Below are 18850 nucleotides of genomic sequence, written 5' to 3' on the forward strand. Positions count from 1 at the left end.
TTCCTTTCACTTAAGAGCTAATATTTTTGTAAAGGAAATAAAATAAATACACACCAAAATGAATAAATCTTTTAATGCATCAAAAGTCAAACTAAAAAAGTTAAATGGTTAGAACAAAATAAATAAAAAATATATAAAAGACCGGAATTACAGATTATACTGTTGTAATACAACACATTCATACTATAATTTGTAAAAGTAGAATACCGTCTTTTTATTTTAAATATTCATTTCGAGATATATAAACATAATATAACTATAAAATCCATACATGTGTTATATATGTTTTCTCTTTTTACTCATATTATTGGCAGATTTATTCGTAAATGCAACTAATAACACGGACATTTGTCTCGATAAGGAGAAAAACGTATCCATAGGTAATCAAAATGAAAAATATGGCGTAACATACGCATATATCCATTTCTGGATATATATATATGCACATTTTCAAAACCAATTTGTAGACCCAAATGCCATCATCATACCAAATGATAATGTAACCAAACTTTACAATGGTGAGACCAATTATATACAAAAAATTGATAACATCGAAGAGAAAGGTAATAAAAAAGCCATTTACACACACATATATATAACAGTTTAATATATATAATAGTATGCATTCTCATGTATTCCTTTTAATTAATAGAAAATGATGACGAATTAAAATTTGTAACGGATAAAACACAAAGCATACCTATCATAGATCCATCTTACATAAGGTTACAATAAAAAATTTAATAATTAATGAAAAACTAAGTTTATTAAAAATAAAGATTGAATGCTAGATGCGCGTTAGCATGTAACTATATATGTGTTTACCCATGTACATGATAAAATAGTTTTCCTTGTAATTTTTAATAAAAACTTTCTTAGAGAACGAAACTTTAGTGAAAAAAACAAATACGTAGATACAAGTTTTGTTAATAATTTGGACAAAATATCTACAGATGATGTAGGTTTGAGTCGTTTGAACAATTATGAAAAAAAATATAATTCGACTTATGAAAATGAAAGAAATTATTCAAATAACCAATATATAAATGCAACAAATGAATATTACATAACTAAATCGGTGGAAGAAAAAATTCCTAACACAGGAATACCTACTGAAAATTTTGTTTATAATAATGATGTGTTGCAATACGAAGGTAAAAATGTGTAAATAAATTTTATTTAGATCATTTACAAATATTTTTTTGTTTATAAATATATGTATATATTGCATATATATAATTTGATAATTTAATTTATTTTCAGATAGCATGAAAAAATGGACCAGTAATAGCAGATATTTGTATTTCATTGAGAAAGAAAAAGAAAAGGCTGAAAAACAGAAAGAAACAAAGTTAAAAAATATAAGTCTTAAGGATTCCATTCTCCCAGATAAATATGAAAAAATGCTTTTAAAACATGATTTTATTAGTGATAAAACAAAAACGGATAATTTAATATTAGATGTGTTAAATAATAGTAGGAAAAAAAAATATATACTATTTATTCTATAAACTGTATTATTTTACATTAATAATTATATGAGATATACTATGAAATAACATTAATATAATTGATTTTTTCTTTCCTTTTTTGCCATTTCTTCGAACTGCTAACAGAATTTGAAGATGATGCCCAGACATATGATAATACAAAGTAATATTTCAAAATTGTTTATTATGACTCTTATTAAATAACAATATGCCTTTATTTAACAATCTTTAAATACATAATGATATACCTATATATATTTTTTTATCTAATTTATTATTTTTATAGACCCAAAGAGGAAATTAAACCTGACAACCTTGAAATGGTATGCATATATAAAATATATTAAAGAACTTATATTTGTGAATTAAATAAACAGATTGTAAAGAAAAATATAATATTATAATCCAATTAAACGTAAAATATGTGCTTATGGTTTACAACATTTCTAATTTTAATTTGTTCTATTTAGAAGCAATCGAATAAAGTTGGAAAAAATGAAAGCCTCAATCTTGTTAAAAAAAAAAAAAAAAATACTAAATGTAATAGATATGTCATTTCCGATTATTTGCATTATCACAATTACTTTAATAATGATATAAATTGTTCACATGAATCAGCATCAGATAGTTATAAACATACGTCTCAAAAAAATAATAACAATATCATATGTAAATCAATAAACAAAAGAGAATTCGATAACGACCGTTATGACAATAAGGATGAAGAAAATACAAGCATAGAAAAAATTACTCACTTTATTCCCGATAATTTCGCTATGAACATATTTTTGCCTCAAGAGCAAAGTACCAAAAAACATGATATTTCCCTCAACGACAATGTAAGCAAATTTGTATATACAATTGTCTAAGCATTTTATAATATATGCATATCTGTGACCATAAAATAATACTCATCAATTCGAATAAAAAGAATAAATAAAAACAGCAAACATGCTCAATCTTTAAATTGTGTTATTATTCATTATATCATTGCTCATAATTATGATTTTTTTTAAGGTGGAACCCGTTTTAAAAATAAAAAAAAAAAAATGGAATAAAAAAAAAATAAAATTTGAAAAGGAATTATTACAAAAGTATAACTATGTAGACAGTTATTACTCCCACGGATATTGTACACGAATTGCTAATAATTTAATGAAATCATTCAAGAAAGAGCGGATTACCATTTACGACATTAAAAGTAAGATTAAATACGTCAATAAATTTTTCATTTTTAGAAATTATTTTGTTATCCATTATCCAAATATATTTTATTAATATATTTACCTTTTGATTTTTTTACACAACAAAAAAAATTAATAATACAGAGAAAGAAGATATTATAGAAGAAGAAAATCTTAGAAAAATGAGGTTAAATAATTTACTGCGTCTGTCTGAAAATACTATAGATGAAGAAAATAATGATGAACAAGAAATGGAACACAAAAAAGAAGAAAGTTATAAAAGTGATAGCTACATTTCTTTTGATGATATAGACAATAGGAGTATAACTAGTTTAAAAGAAAAATACAAAAAAATGAAAAAAAGTGATAATGACCATGAAAGAGATTTAAAGAAATTAAAATTTTATTTATGTAAAAGATTAAAGAAGAAAAAATACATTAAAAAGCCTATGAATATAAAGAAAGAAAAATCTAAAAAAGAGAAAATCAAAAAAATTGTGAAATATTCAACACAAGCCGGCTACAATCTTCTAGCTCAATTACAGAAAGGTATGTATAAGAAATATAGTTGTATGTATATAGCTAATTTTTTTATTTATTTATCCGTATTTCATATATATAACAAGGGAAATCACATATATATACATTAATTTTGTTGCATGGACGAATTTTTGTCCTTATACCAAACATGCAACCAATATTTCTCATTAAAAAACGGTGACACATATGTGCATATCTATTTATGTTTCTTTTTTTACATTTCTTTTTTTTAATTTAGGAGAATTAAAAGAAGAGAGCGAAGAAGAATCAGAATTAAGCGAATTAGAAGAAGGAGAATTGTTTGATAATCAGGATAGGAACACCGAGGATCTTAATAGTTCTGAATATACTTATTCTTCTTTAACAATTTCATATTCTGAATATTTAGATATACGAGAAGTATACTATAATGACAATTCTTATGAAAAAATATTTTACCCTAAGGATCCCCAAATAAATGTTACTTACATTTACGATATTGTGGATTTTTATCTTATTTCTAAAGGAACGGTAATTAGAGAAACAAATATTATGAAAAGCTTAGTATCAGAATTGAGAAAATTGGTTTCCTTATTTGTTTTTTTTCCTCATATAATACAAATGTATTGTCTTTTATTTTCATGCATTTGCATACATGCATAATTGAATTATTGCAATTATGTATTATAAAGAAAAAATCTTCATTTTAACTTTCTCTCTATGCTTTATCATTCATTTTTTCTTCTTTACCCCACCTTATACAATTTTTATTCACAGAGATCGAATAAAAGGCATATGCTCATGGAAATACTCATATTCAGCATAAAATTTTATGAAAGAAGCAATTTTATAAAAGAAGAAGATTTATCATACTTATTCGAATTAAATGAACATTGGAAAATAACTATCGAAAAAAAAATGGGTGATATAGTCGAATTAGTTGTAAATATGAATAATAATGAGAATCACAATAGCTTTTGTATATCTGGTGATAAAAATAAAATAATATTAATTTATAATAATCTAACCCAAAGAATGTTATTAGCTAAATATATTAAATATTTAAATCATATATCATCTGGCACTATTGACAATGCAGCTGCATTTTTTTTATGTAAAACTAATACATTAGATTTAAGAAATGCCCAATATGATAAAGTTGCAGATTCTATGATATGTTCCCATTTAATAAATTTAAAAAATATTGATAATATAGATATATCAAATAGATCAATGAATATTGAAAAATTGTGTGAATTTTTATCTATTCCAAATATTAAACAATACAGCATATTAAATATATCAAAAAATCCGTTATTTTTATATTTATCATTTGATATAAATAAAAAAGACATAGATTATCTTATAGATATTTTTAAGACAAACACAAAATTAAATAAATTAATTATAGATTTTGTTAATTTATCAAGTCCATTAGGCGAATATTTTATTACAAGTTTATTATTAAATACAAACATAACCTTTTTAAGTTTAATGAATTGTAATATTGGATCAGCTAATATAACAAATATAATAAATGTTTTGGAGGATCAAAAAGTAAACATGATATATCCTATAAACTATCTAAATATCGAATTTAATAATTTAACTTATTATGATATAATATCTTTAATTAAAGCGTTATGTGCATTAAATAAAAATTTTAAAAAGTTATATATATGTGGAAATCTAGTTCAAGAAAATATTTTTGATGTATCATTTGAACTTAAAAGAAAAAAGAAATTTATTGAAATGGACAAATATAATAAGCATGTACCAGATATATTTCACTTTGATAATATTCACGATATTAAGAATCACCTTTCTCGTAATTTTAGGGGCACTGCTGTGCTGATAGAAAACGTAAGTTATTCTTAATATATATGCAGGCGTTTTCTGTAAACATATTTTATGCTTGTGTTTCTTTTGTCATTTTGTTCTATTTTATATTTTATAAATCCTTTTTATCCCTTTTTTAGTCCAAAAATTCCAATGTCACCTTTGAGTTATATCTTAAGTATTTATATATTATTGGCCCAGAAGAAAGATTATATATAATTAGAAAATCAATAACTAATAAAACTCGAAATCAAATCGTTTTGAATATCATAGCTTTACATGATAAAAAAGAAGTAAAAATACAACTAATCCTTTTCAGTGAAAATCACAGCACGGTATTTAATAATTTAATTAAAAAAAGGTAATCATAAAAAAGACAATTTATAAATAGTAAAAAAAATTTGAAAACAATAGAAACTTAATAATTCTTTTTTCGTTTTTGCAGTTTTCATGCCGAAATGTATTATAATCACCAAGTTAATGCCAACAAAGTCGTAAATGAAAATATTTTAAATTATTTTTCCACGAGAATTAAAAATGTAATAGATGATAAAATACGAAATAATATTTCAATCTTCTTTAATGCGCATTTATATATATGTTTATTAAACCCATGCTTTTTATAACTATATTACATATATTAATTATATAATAAATATAATCATTTTTCTCCCCTTTAAGGAATTGAATTTTTATCACTACAACGTCACGGCCGAAGAAATTCATTATGTTTTGGATCTGTGCCAAAAAAATTTCATAAAGAATATAAACCTTAGTTACTGTTATTTAACGAATGATGATATCTTATATTTCAATACAATCAAAAGTGATCCCTATAAAATAAATGTTTATAATATTTCTTTAAGTAACAATTTATTTACTTCCGATATACAAATAAGTCAACTAATTAAATTTATTTCCAACTTTTCAATTTATTTGTAAGTCAATAAATTTGTATACAATTTTGCATATAGCATACATATGTGTGAGTGATATGCATAGTGAAATATGTCCCAACAAAAATTAAACAGTTTACTAGTTATTTATGCACATATATATACATATTTTTTTTTTAGTAAAATCAATCTAAGTAACTTGAATATAGGAGCCAACACATTAGTATATAAACTCTTTGTTTCCATTTTAAATAATACGAAATCCAAGATTATCATGTATGCTAAAAATTAGAATAACTCTATAAATAAGACATCGAGAAACAAACTCAGTCTAAAAACTAAGCTACATTTATTCATTTTATCTTATGCATGTTATTTTTCTGTCTCATATCTTTATTAATTTACTTTTTCCCTTTTAGGATGGATAATTGCAATTTAGGAAACTCGTTTTTATTCAATGTAAATAAGAATATTAATGATATAGATACAAATGATTACTTAAACATTTTGTCGATACAATATAATGAATTTAATAATAAAAAGGAAACGGTAAATTTTTTAAATAATATAATTTTAAAATGTAAGCGTATCAAAAAAATCAAAATATTTTCCAATTATTTAACTGAAGATGTTCCATTTATGACAAAATATATAATTAAAAAAAATATAGTTTCATTCGAAAATACTTATGATATATCATTATCACATAAACGTAATAGAAAATTTACAAAAATATCAAAAAAAATTAATAATATAGATTATAATACTGAGTTGACACCCGATGAAATGAAAAAAATTACAGAATTTTTTCAAAAAGAACAAAGAAATGGCATAAATGATAACAAACAGAACTACCCATTAAAAGATCGTTACCGTTTAAGTGACATTAAAATCAAAAATATTAAGAATTCTTTTATTAAAAAGTAAATATCATTTGCATTTTTTTTTATCATTATAAGGTTTACATATGTATATTTCTCTTTATGATATTATATATCTTACAATGCCTTCATTTATATTGGGAGCATATAGGCAATGCTTGATTTATAGAAGTTTTTTTTTCGTTTTTCCATTTTTAAATAATTTTATTAAATTTTTATTTTTGGTTTTATTTTTTCTGTACCTATTTTTTATTGTATTTTGTATTAAATTGGTATTTTATGCTTAAGAGACTTTTCTTTATTCCCCTTTTTTTATATGCTAATATGCAAACCAAAATATTCTTAAATTTTACTTATTAAATATATATAATTCGATGATAATGTGTATAATGTTGTATGCATGGTTCCTTACCTCATGTATTTCTCTCATCGTGTTTATTTTAATTTTAATGCTTTTTCATTTCCTATGAGAGCATACTTAGTATTTTGTAAATTTACGTTAACTTTAATCTAGAAAAATAATAATAAATAATACGTTTAAATTTATTAATAGAATGCATAAAAATATATTAATTTTTATTAGCTCGCCTTTATCTTATCCATTTTTATAAGAAATAAAATTGCAAAATATACATGTTTGAAAGCTAGTAAGATAAAAAAATAAACACGTATAGTAGCAAATATAATATAGCAAATAATATGAAAATAAATAATAATAGAAATATGTAAAAATAAAATACTCAAATTCCGTACAAAATAAATGGAAATAAAAAAATAACATTTGTAATACATGAAATACCCTGTAAATTATTTTATTTTAATTTTTATTGTTTTTCACCATTTTTAAAAATGAGTATGTATGTTTTTTTATTATTCGAAAGTGTAGTACTGCTGATTAATAGTGTTTTAATTATAAACGAAAAGAAATTAAAAAAATATAAAAAGGTAGATATCAGTTTGAATAGTAATGATATTTTTGATAACATTAAATTGCTGTTCTACACAATAAGAATATACTTTAAAATCCCATTGATTTTCCTCAATATTTTATGTATTATTGTTGAAATTTTATTTGGATAATTTTAACATGATAGTGCGTGTATATATATTTGTATACTATATATGTATGTGTGTATGTATACATATAATATATGCATAATTTTTAATAGTTAATAAGGCTATTTAGCCATATATTGTACTGCATTAAATATATTCTTAAAGAATTGTTTTGTATTTATTATTTCAGTGTTAAGGATATATTATATGTATATTACGTATGCAATTTTTAATAGCAATGAGATTATCATAAATAATGGGCACTGTCTTCTCAATTGAATAGTTGTTGAGGAAAAATATGTGCTTTTTAAATACAAATGCAAATATAGAGTATATAGATATATTACGCATAAGTGTAACTGCGTGAATATATAGACACAAGAATATTATTTACCTTCCGAATTTTTTTCGCTGTGTTGGACCCTAGTACTTCCTCCTTTATACATACACATTGATTTTGATAATATGACTTCTAGCTACATAAATGAGATTAAAAAAAAACAAAAAACATATTTAAGTTATTTATTTTCTAAATTTGAGAAGTATTCGAACGAAAAGTTTTTAAATGATTTAATGAATAAATCGTTAAATGAAATTGCATTATATCCATTTCAAGATGTAAATGATAATGAAGTAATAAATGATATAAACGAATTTATTAACGAGCTGACTATAAATGCAGAATATAAAAAAAAACGGATATTTAAACATATATGTGAAACTTTCCTTTCTGATAACTTTCATATTTACAGTGGTAAAGATAGATATGAATTAAAATATATAATTTTAAAAGTATTATTTTTAATTAGTGAAAAATCCAAAAATGATAAATTAAAAGAGATTGACTTGATATATGATAAATATTTTAGTAATAATAACGACGGTAAAAGAAAACAAGAAAGCGATATAACGACTTTAAATATTAATGAACAAAAAGCTTTAAATGATATAAACAACTTTAATATAGAAGAAAATCAAAAATATTTGGATGAATTGCATAACAGCTATGATGATACCTCACAATTTAATTTTTCTTCAAGTGAAAATGATGATAACGTAGATAATAAAGAAGGATTTTATAAATGCTCAAATAATTATTTAAACAAAGAAAATGATGAATCCGATTATAAAAATGCGAATGTGCAAAGTGATGAAGATGATAATTTTAACACTTTTAATGAAACAGAATATAACAATTTTATAGGAAATTATATGAAAAATAAAAATGAATTGATCTATGAAAATGTTATTAAAAAAATATCAATGTGTGCTTATAAATATCCACATTATGAAAATGTCAAGGATAAATTAAGATATGCCTCGGCTCATTTCGGACGTAATATCCATGAAATGGCTGAAGATGAAGATGGTTATTATGATGACTATCATTACTCTGATGATTACTGTGAAGATTCCCCTTTACGAGATTATAAGCCCAATTATAATAAGAATAAAAACATATATAAAAAAAATTATGGCGACAAAAATGAAAATTTTCAAAATAATTCAGACGAATCATATGATGAATATATATATACAAATTTAAAAAAAAAACAGAATAAAAATAAATTTTATTTGTTCACGTCTAAACCAAAAGAACAATATTTTTTCAATAACATTAATTTCTTTGATGATGAAATACATAATAATATTGAAACTGAGCAAAATTTAATATATGAAACAGATATATATAATCTGCATAATATATTTATCAATGAAGATATACAACAAAAGAGTGAAGATTCCTATTTTAAACAGCAAACAAGCAGCATTTCAAATGAAGATCATAATAGTATACGTAATATATCCCTTAATGAGCAAACTCAAGCAAAAATGGGTCAAATAGACAATGTTAATGAAAATTTATCTCTCGATAAAAATGTTGATCATATAGTTAAATACAAAATAAATGGCAAAGACTCTTTGTTAGAATCTGGAAATCAAGATAATCATTGCAGCCAAATTTTAATTGGAGAAAATTATATTAATAATAGAAATACACTTATAAAGGGAGTGAAAACTGCGATAAAAACGCCGAGGGTTAAAAAAAAAAATGCTTTTTATGTAAGTGAAATATTTATAATTAAAGAAATTTTAATGATGCTATCTTTTAATTGCCCTATAAAATTTAAAGGCAACTTTTTTACAAATTTTACGGATTTCTTATATGATAAACCAATGGATAGAAATAAGATTAAAGATGATTTTTTGTTTTATATAGAAATTAAAAAAAAAGTAATAAGTAATGGTAACCTTGGAAACACACACCAAGGGAAGCATCGTCTTAGCAGTGATAAACAAAATAATAATATTTCATCAGAGCAAATAATTAACTCTGATATTATTACTTATTATGCAGTTATAAGCGAAATAATGAAAATAAAATTATACAATATTCGAAGAGCCACATTTAAAAACTATATTAAAAATATTAAAAAAATTAGCACCAAATTATTTTACATTCACATATTTTTTTTCCTAATAAATAAATTTCGCCATTTTTTTTTCTTTCTACCTTGTAAATTAAGTAACATGTTTAATTATATTATTTACATTAGAGAAAATTTTAGTTATAAAGACGGGAAAAGGAATTTTTTTTCCCTCTTAGATCAAATTTACATGAATAGTAATAATAATGATCAAAAAGGAGATAACCTTAATAAATATTATCAGGGAAATTTCATGGACTGTTTTGTGGATTCGTTAAAAACAATTTACAATGAATGGGGATCCATTATAAGCATCTTATATAATTATCATATTATACTAGTTTTAAGGCAATATAGTATTATGCCCATTAAGGATGACCAAATATTGGATCTTCTTCAAAAATTAAACACAATTAAAATTTTAGATTATATAAAATTGAAAGATTTTGTTAATTTGAAAAAAAAAAAAAAGAGATCGAAGAAATATACAAACAATTTTCCAAAGCGCGAATATATTCATCCATCCTCAAACAATGACAGCACAATGGGCAAAAAGAATGAAAATGGTGAGAAAAATTGGACTGATGAAGAAAAAAAAGATACAAATAAAATAAATAGTGAAGATATTTCAAACTTTCGGTCTTTAAGTTTAATTCATTTAAGCTATTTAATAAATAAATATTTATACATATGGAATAATTTATATAAATTTTTGAATTATGTTTTATCGTATTTATTATATAGTATTAATATAAATGATTATATTTATTTTAATTCTATATATGATAACGCAAAAAAGTTTTGTATTTGTTATGATATTATTATATTATATTGGAGAAATAATCAAGTTTTCGTTAACAAATCAATGGAGAAAATATTCCGATTTTTGTTGAATAATTTAAATTTATATTATTCAAATCATATAAATGATTGGATAAAAAGGGGGAAAATAAATGATAAATATAATGAATTTTTTGTCTATTCTCAAAATAAATCATTAGTACAAAAATATGATCACAGTATGCTTTTTATAAAAAAACAAAATGATTATGTCTTATGCCCCGAGTTTTTTAATTCTTTCATTTTTTTTCTAATTAGTTTAGGAAATAACATACATTTATATATGAAAATTAAAAATGAACAAAACGCTATCGATTACATTGATTATTACATAAAGGAGGAAGCTAATTCTGCGTTCCACCTAAAAAACAAAAAAAAATCCAGCAAAAATGATTATTATTCACATGCATCACATAAGCAAGATTTCTATAATGGTTCCAATTTTGATGAAGATAAAACTTCTACATGTGACACATATGAAGATGACATTATTTTGTTTAGAGAACAATCAGATTCACATAAAAAGTTACACGAAAATACTCTGGATTATTACTACAATTTAGAGAACATAAAAAAAATTCAAAATAACTCATTGGATATATTATCTAAATTTTTAAAGATAAGCAAAAATAAAAATAGGGGGTTACCATATTTTAATAAAAATGTTATATCATTAAATATTTCCTATGATATATTTATAAAAAAATATTTTCAAGAACAATTTTTTAGCTTTTATAAAAAAAGTAACCGTATATTTTTACATAGCATAATAAAATATTCTAGTCTTTTAGAATACTTTTCTTGTATGCGCAGTATAGTATTTCTCGAAATTAATGATTTTATCTCACCTTTTTTCGAATTTATTTTTAAAGAAGTTTCGAGCCCTATTATTGATGAGAGAAAAATGAATTACACATTTAGACAATGTGTTATTAATAAGATTATTATGAATAGTGACAAAGCAGATAATAAAAATATATACATAAATAATGAAGAACCACCTAACTATACATGCTCATATTTTTTGCATAAAAAATTTGTATTACTTCATATGAAAATATTATTATCTATGGATAATACTTATTACATTAATTATTTTAAAAAAATGCATCACAATACAATTTTTAATTCCCAAAAATATAAAAAAAAAAGTGATGACCTCAGAAAAAAAAATATACCCAACATTTTTGACTATGTTAACAAAATCGAGGGCCCAACAAAACAACTCAGAGATCATACTGATAATAATAGAATTAATTACATGGGAAATGATAATTATGATAAAAATGACAATCAGTTATATGAAGGGCAAGACCAACGAAATCAGAATCAACCTGTAATTCAACAAATGAATTTAGCTAGTCATACATTGCTAAATACTAATAATGGTGAAATTGAGACTAATGTGAATAGCAATTTTTATTTAAATTCTAAAAATGGAATAATAACAAACGAATGTATACAAAATGAGGCAAATCAAAAAAATCAGGAAAACATTGATAACAATAGAAAAAATAATATTTATGATTTAGAAGATAAAATATGTATACGTAATGAATTAATAAAGAATTTTTATAAAGAAGATATGATTATAAATGTACTTAAAAATATATATTTCAGGTTGAAAGAAAACAAAATGTACAATAATAATATCAACGTAATTACTAATAGAAATTTAATGATTGAAACAAAAGGTGGACCATTTATAAATTTTTTGTTTGATTCTAATTCTTTAGAAAAATATTCAGCTATACTTTCGTTTTTTTTAGAAATAAAAAAATCATTGCACATATTAAATTTGGTTCATATATTTTATAAATATTTAAAAACAAAAAGAGCTGAAGAAGCTTTGCAATTTCATAATTTTCATATTATTATTACAGCATTATGCATATTAAAATATAAAGTGTTTTTTTTCTTAAATACTTTATATACCTATTATCAATGGATTTTAGCCTTTGCATGGAATAATTTGTTATTAAATCTATATGCTTCAAAATCCTTATATCATATAAAAAATAATCATGAATTGTATTTAAATTTCTTGGTAGAAGCAATGCTAATACCGATAACTACTGAACATCAAGAATTGTACAATTATTACGTAAACAATGATTATAAAAATAATAGTGAAATTTACAAGCAATTTGAAGCAAGCTTTTATAATTTTTCGGAACCAAACAATCAGCAAAATGGCTTCGAAAGGGTCACACATTTATCACAAAATAATAATACTAATAATATCCAAAATATGGGAAATAAGATTTTTGAAGAAAATGGAAATGAATACAAAGGCGAAAAAGGCTTTAATAATTTACATAAAAAATCACTATTAAATGAATTATTTTCTAATAACATTTTAAACATATTATTTATACCTACCCAAATATATGAAATAATGTCACAAATAAGCAAATACTTTAATATTAATTTTGACCTAAACTTTGACAATTCTTATGATAACTTTGAGTACGAAAGGGATGAGGAAAATGACGAATTCGAAAATGATGATGATGAAGAAGAAGATGAAGAAATCGATAAAGTAAGAAAAAATATAATAAATGAAAATTATAATGAAAAAGGTGATCAGAATTTAAAACACACAGAAAAGGAACAAGGCTTATTTTATATAAAAAACAATATCAAATCGCTTTTAAACATTTTTGAAATACACTATGCGGAATTCATGATGAAACTAAATATTATTTCCTTTAACATTGAAGAAAATAGTTTTTTTGGACCTAATAAAAATTCCAAACTTTTTAATCATATAATAAGAATGGACAAAAATATTTTAAAAAAAATTTCAATACTCGAATATATGTTATCGTTTCGATCATTTTCAAGTGACCCTACACATTATTTATCATGATTTTATCTCAACCTCATTAGGGATGGATATACATATATACATTATTATAACTACACCCGTCTATATATAAGGAGTATTATTACAATAATATATATGTATGATTTTATTTTTTGACATTTTTTATTAAATGAATTCCTTTACGAATAAATCTGTCGTTTAATTGTCTTTCATTTGCCTACTCTTATATTATTTGTTTTTTGTTTTTTTCCTTTTTTTATATTTTTTTTTTGTTCTTTTTTAACTTTCACAAATTTAATATCCCTCTTCAATTTTGTGGTATTTTGAAAGAAACTACAATACTAATATATTCAATTTTTCTAAAAAATAAAGACATGTTTTCCTTACAATCATTTAATAATTATAGACTATATAAAATATAAATGGTTAATAGACACAATTTTCTCCAAAAAATAAATACAAATGAAAATAAAAAAACATAAGAGATAATAATCAAATAGTAAAAAACGATAAACAATCCCGCCATCTCTATATTGCCATAAAATGTTTGACAAAATTTTGCATTATAATACAAATAGTGCTAATAATAAATTGCGAAATGAAGTACAAACAAAACATAAATATATAATTAATTTTAATGGTAATCCTTTATTTTACAAACATATCAAGCATTCTTTTTGTGACATAAAATCCTCCTAAAAATAAAAGCAATGATAAAAGTTTTGAACACAGATATACTATTATATACGCATATGTTTTTATAGGCTTATGCACAAATACAATTTAAAACGTTTTATAACAATTTTTTGTGAGGAACAAATATATCACTATATAGTATATCGATACCTGATAAATTCACAGCAGATAAAAATGTAGCAATCATTGATAAAATTGAGCTTAAGCTTTTAAATCCGTTTCCATATTCAATCATGCTTCCTATTATTATAACTCCAGATAGCTACGAAAAAAAAATATTATACGTCAATTTATGTATACGTGTGCACAAGGCTATATATGTGGCTATTACTTCATTATTTTGTTTAAAATTGTATTATGCTGTTTTATTGGCTATAATACATTCATTTTATCTGCTTTATTACCGCATTTGTGACAGACATCAAAGGTGTGTGGAGAGATGGCGTTATTGACCATACAGAGAAATAACCAACAATAATAGACAAAACAAGCAAAAATAAATGATGGAAATCTGACTGTGAAAACATTGTTCCAATTAGAAAAGTAAAGAGGATTACAAAAAGAAGAGATATATAAAAGTAAAAATCGGATTCGATAAAAGTTTCAATTAAGCGTGTGCCAGTAGGATATATAATTGTATTTTTTGAATAAGATTCAATATCTTCTTTTATTTCTTTTATAAATACACTATCACTCTTAGTTAAATCTTCAACAATTTTATTAGGTGAGTATAATATATTACCATCTTTTACAACAACTAACTCTTTTATAATATCATTATTCATATCTACATTAAATTGCAATCCTCCTCCCATTTCTTCTAATAAATTTATCATATTCATAGAAAATAATTCCGATGCTTGTAATGGCATATTTCTTTCGATTTTATCTCTTCCTAACACATGAACTCCATTTATAATAACATTTTTGTTAGACACAGAGCATTCAATATTTCCTCCCCAATTATTTTCTTTGTCACCAAATTCAGTAGATAAATCAACAGCTACACTACCCCTCTTCATTAATTTGATCATTTCTGTAGATACCAATTTTGGTGATGTTTTTCCAAGTATTGAAGCCGAACAAATTAAAACATCACATTTTTTAATAATTTTATTAAACAATATATTTTGCATTCTTATAAATTCTTCGTCTTGTACATTATTCTCTTCATATGTTTTTATTGGATTTTTTATAAATATACCACCACAACTTTTTACTTCTTCTTCCGCTGTATATCTAGGATCATATGCATATACAATAGAACCCATGCTTTTTGCAGTTATAATTGATTGTAACCCTGCTACTCCCGCTCCAATAACAAAAACTCGTGCAGGATTAATTTTCCCTGCTGCGGTAATAGAATATTTACTAAATCGTGGCAAGGTAAAAAATGCCTCTACAACAGCTCGATACCCTTGTAAATTACTCATAGAACTTCTAACATCTAATTTTTGTGCCTTAGTAAATCTAGGAACTTCGTCAATAGCTATATATGTAATATTACTCTTTTTCGTGTTATTATCTTCATGATCTTCTATGGCTGTTTTTAAAAGGTCTTGATTAATACTTGGCCATAAATAACTAATTAATGTAGTGTTGCTTTCTATTTTATTTATAAATTTCTCACTTGGTGGATCGACTTTTAATATAATATTACTTTTGGAAAAAATGGATTCACGGGAAACAATTTCAGCACCGTATTTAATATATTCCTCATCTTGTATTTGTATTTTTTCTCCTATGTTTTTTTCGGCCAATATTCTAAAACCTAATTTTCTTAGCTTGGGAATGAAATGTGGAATAATAGGAACCATTGATAGATTAACTTCTGATTTCTGTATTTTGCTATCTATATCATTTGACTGTGTTTGGTTTTCATCCAATATGTCTCTGCTTACATATAAATCATCATTTTCATCCTTTACCAATCCTATTATTTTTCTAGGTTTTGGATATTCTTCTTCCATTAATATTTCAAAATCATAATTATTTTCGTTGTTATCCGAAATGGAATACAAAGAACTTGTCTCTTTCTTATCTTCATTTATTATAGAATCTTTGATCATAGAAAAATCAGACTGCCCATAACCCATATAATCATTTAGGATCGTCAAAATTTGATTAGTTGAATGCTTAGCGTCTCCAAAAAGCATATGTGTGTTTGAAAAATAAAACAATGGATTGTCAATAGATGAATATCCTGTACTTAAACTTCTTTTTAGTACAATAACTTTTTTAGATTTCCAAACTTCAATCACTGGCATTCCATATATTTTACTTTTAGGATCTAAGGAAGATGGATTGATAATATCATTAGCTCCAACAACTAAAACTAAATCAACATTTGATATTTTTGAATTTATTTCATTCATCTCTTTAACAACATTATATGGTATATTAGCCTCTGCTAAAAGTACATTCAAATGTCCTGGCATTCTTCCGGCAACTGGATGTATACCAAAATTTACTTGGATATTTCTTGATTTTAAAATAGTATATATTTGGGCTAATTCTCTTTGGCATTTACTTATAGCTGCGCCATATCCTGGTACAATAACTATGTTTTTAGCATTAATCAAACTTTCAGCAACATATTTATGTGTTGTTGAATTCACTAATTTATTTTTTTTTTTTTCGTCGTGATCATCCTTATTTTCAATAAATTCATTGTCTATATCTCCTTCTTTTTGATCATAGTTTATCTCATAATTATCCCATCCACCTAATATAATATTAAATATATCTCTATTCATTCCTACACACATAATATAAGATAAGATTGCTCCAGATGAACCAATTAATGATCCTGATATTATTAACAGATTATTATGTAATAAAAAACCACTTATTACTGTAGAAAAACCAGAATATGAATTTAATACACTTATAAGAACAGGCATGTCTGCTGCACCTACAGATGCTACTAAATGGAAACCAAGAAATAAGTCTACAAATAATGAAATATATAAGCAAATAGTTTTTAAATAAAATGTTTTGATATTTATAAAATAATATCCCAATATTATAATAATAACAATATTAACAATATTTATCAACTTTTTAATTTTTAATTGTAATGACTTGCTATCAATTATTCCACTTAACTTCCCAGATGCAACTAATGAACCAATAAATGTAATTGCGCCAATAAATGTTCCTAAATATATCTCCATTAAATATATTTTGTTCATTTCATAATTCTCAAAATATTCTGAATGAAATTTTGAAAATCCAACTAGTAAAGCAGCTAACCCAACAAAACTATGAAACAATGCAACTAGCTGAGGCAAATGAACCATACTAACATTATGTGCAATATATAGCCCTATTAATGTAGCTAGAGTAACTATCAAAAAAAATAATTCATATCTAAATCCAAATCCAACTTGACTAAATGTTACTATTATTGCAGATAATACACCAATAAACCCTAATACATTTCCTCGCTTTGATGTTTTATGATCATTTAATCCAGTTAAACATAGTATAAAACATATAGACGAAAACAAATAAATAGAATTTAATAATGATGGTATAAATGAATAAGACGGGGCTTCTAATTTATCATTATTCATTAGAATCGTATGTTCTTGCTTTCTATCATTTTTTTTATCATTATAATCTATATTATTCTCAGATGGAAAATTAATTATTGGTAACTTTATCTGGAAACTGTTCTCTCTCGTATTATTGCTACTTTCGTTTATTTGATCATAGTAGTTGCTTAGATTATTTCTTAAATTTAATCTACAGTGATTATGCCCAATCAGATGTAAAAACAAAACAATTAACCCAATGAGTTTTATCATCTTTTATCGCGTTTATCAATGTATATTTTGAGGCGGTTGCAAAATATATATATATATATTACGTGATTATACGCCAATTAATTTAGTATCTCTTATAAGAGCATTCTCAATTTATGTAAGATGCATAAACAATGAGTGTGAATACAAACAAATATATATAACAAAAATTTACATATAGAAAACAAAAAAATTAAATAAAAAGTTGTAAATTATATTCTTCTGTAAGAAAACATGTTTTCTCGCAAGCGAAACATTTATAATAATTTTTATTTCATAATTCTATGAAACAAGAATATGATAAAATCATAATTGAAAAGAGAAATAAAGTAAAATATAATGATTATTTTAATAATTTTTTATGGCATACAAATATTTATA

The 18850-nt window shown here is 23.5% G+C and overlaps 3 protein-coding genes across 3 annotated transcripts; 2 read left to right on the plus strand and 1 right to left on the minus strand.

The window, feature by feature from the left end:
• Positions 1-58: 58 nt before the first annotated feature.
• Positions 59-6855, plus strand: PVVCY_1301850 (conserved Plasmodium protein, unknown function; the record flags this gene model as incomplete). Its single annotated transcript, XM_037634730.1, has 18 exons — positions 59-107; positions 315-380; positions 468-563; positions 653-725; positions 880-1154; positions 1264-1476; positions 1617-1653; positions 1777-1813; positions 1961-2329; positions 2508-2691; positions 2819-3223; positions 3453-3724; positions 3971-5056; positions 5173-5393; positions 5478-5571; positions 5714-5970; positions 6109-6204; positions 6348-6855. 18 exons carry the CDS (start codon positions 59-61, stop codon positions 6853-6855), a joined length of 4338 nt encoding a protein of 1445 aa, XP_037490785.1.
• Positions 6856-8330: 1475 nt separating this feature from the next.
• On the plus strand, positions 8331-14006 carry PVVCY_1301860 (conserved Plasmodium protein, unknown function; the record flags this gene model as incomplete). Its single annotated transcript, XM_008623861.1, has 1 exon — positions 8331-14006. One exon carries the CDS (start codon positions 8331-8333, stop codon positions 14004-14006), a length of 5676 nt encoding a protein of 1891 aa, XP_008622083.1.
• A 606-nt stretch (positions 14007-14612) lies between these two features.
• On the minus strand, positions 14613-18472 carry PVVCY_1301870 (pyridine nucleotide transhydrogenase, putative; the record flags this gene model as incomplete). The annotated part of the gene is made up of 3 exons (XM_008623862.2): positions 14613-14659; positions 14811-14922; positions 15065-18472. 3 exons carry the CDS (start codon positions 18470-18472, stop codon positions 14613-14615), a joined length of 3567 nt encoding a protein of 1188 aa, XP_008622084.2.
• Positions 18473-18850: the final 378 nt, after the last annotated feature.

Source organism: Plasmodium vinckei (genome assembly GCF_900681995.1).
Source record: "Plasmodium vinckei vinckei genome assembly, chromosome: PVVCY_13".
Classification (NCBI taxonomy): Eukaryota; Apicomplexa; class Aconoidasida; order Haemosporida; family Plasmodiidae; genus Plasmodium; species Plasmodium vinckei.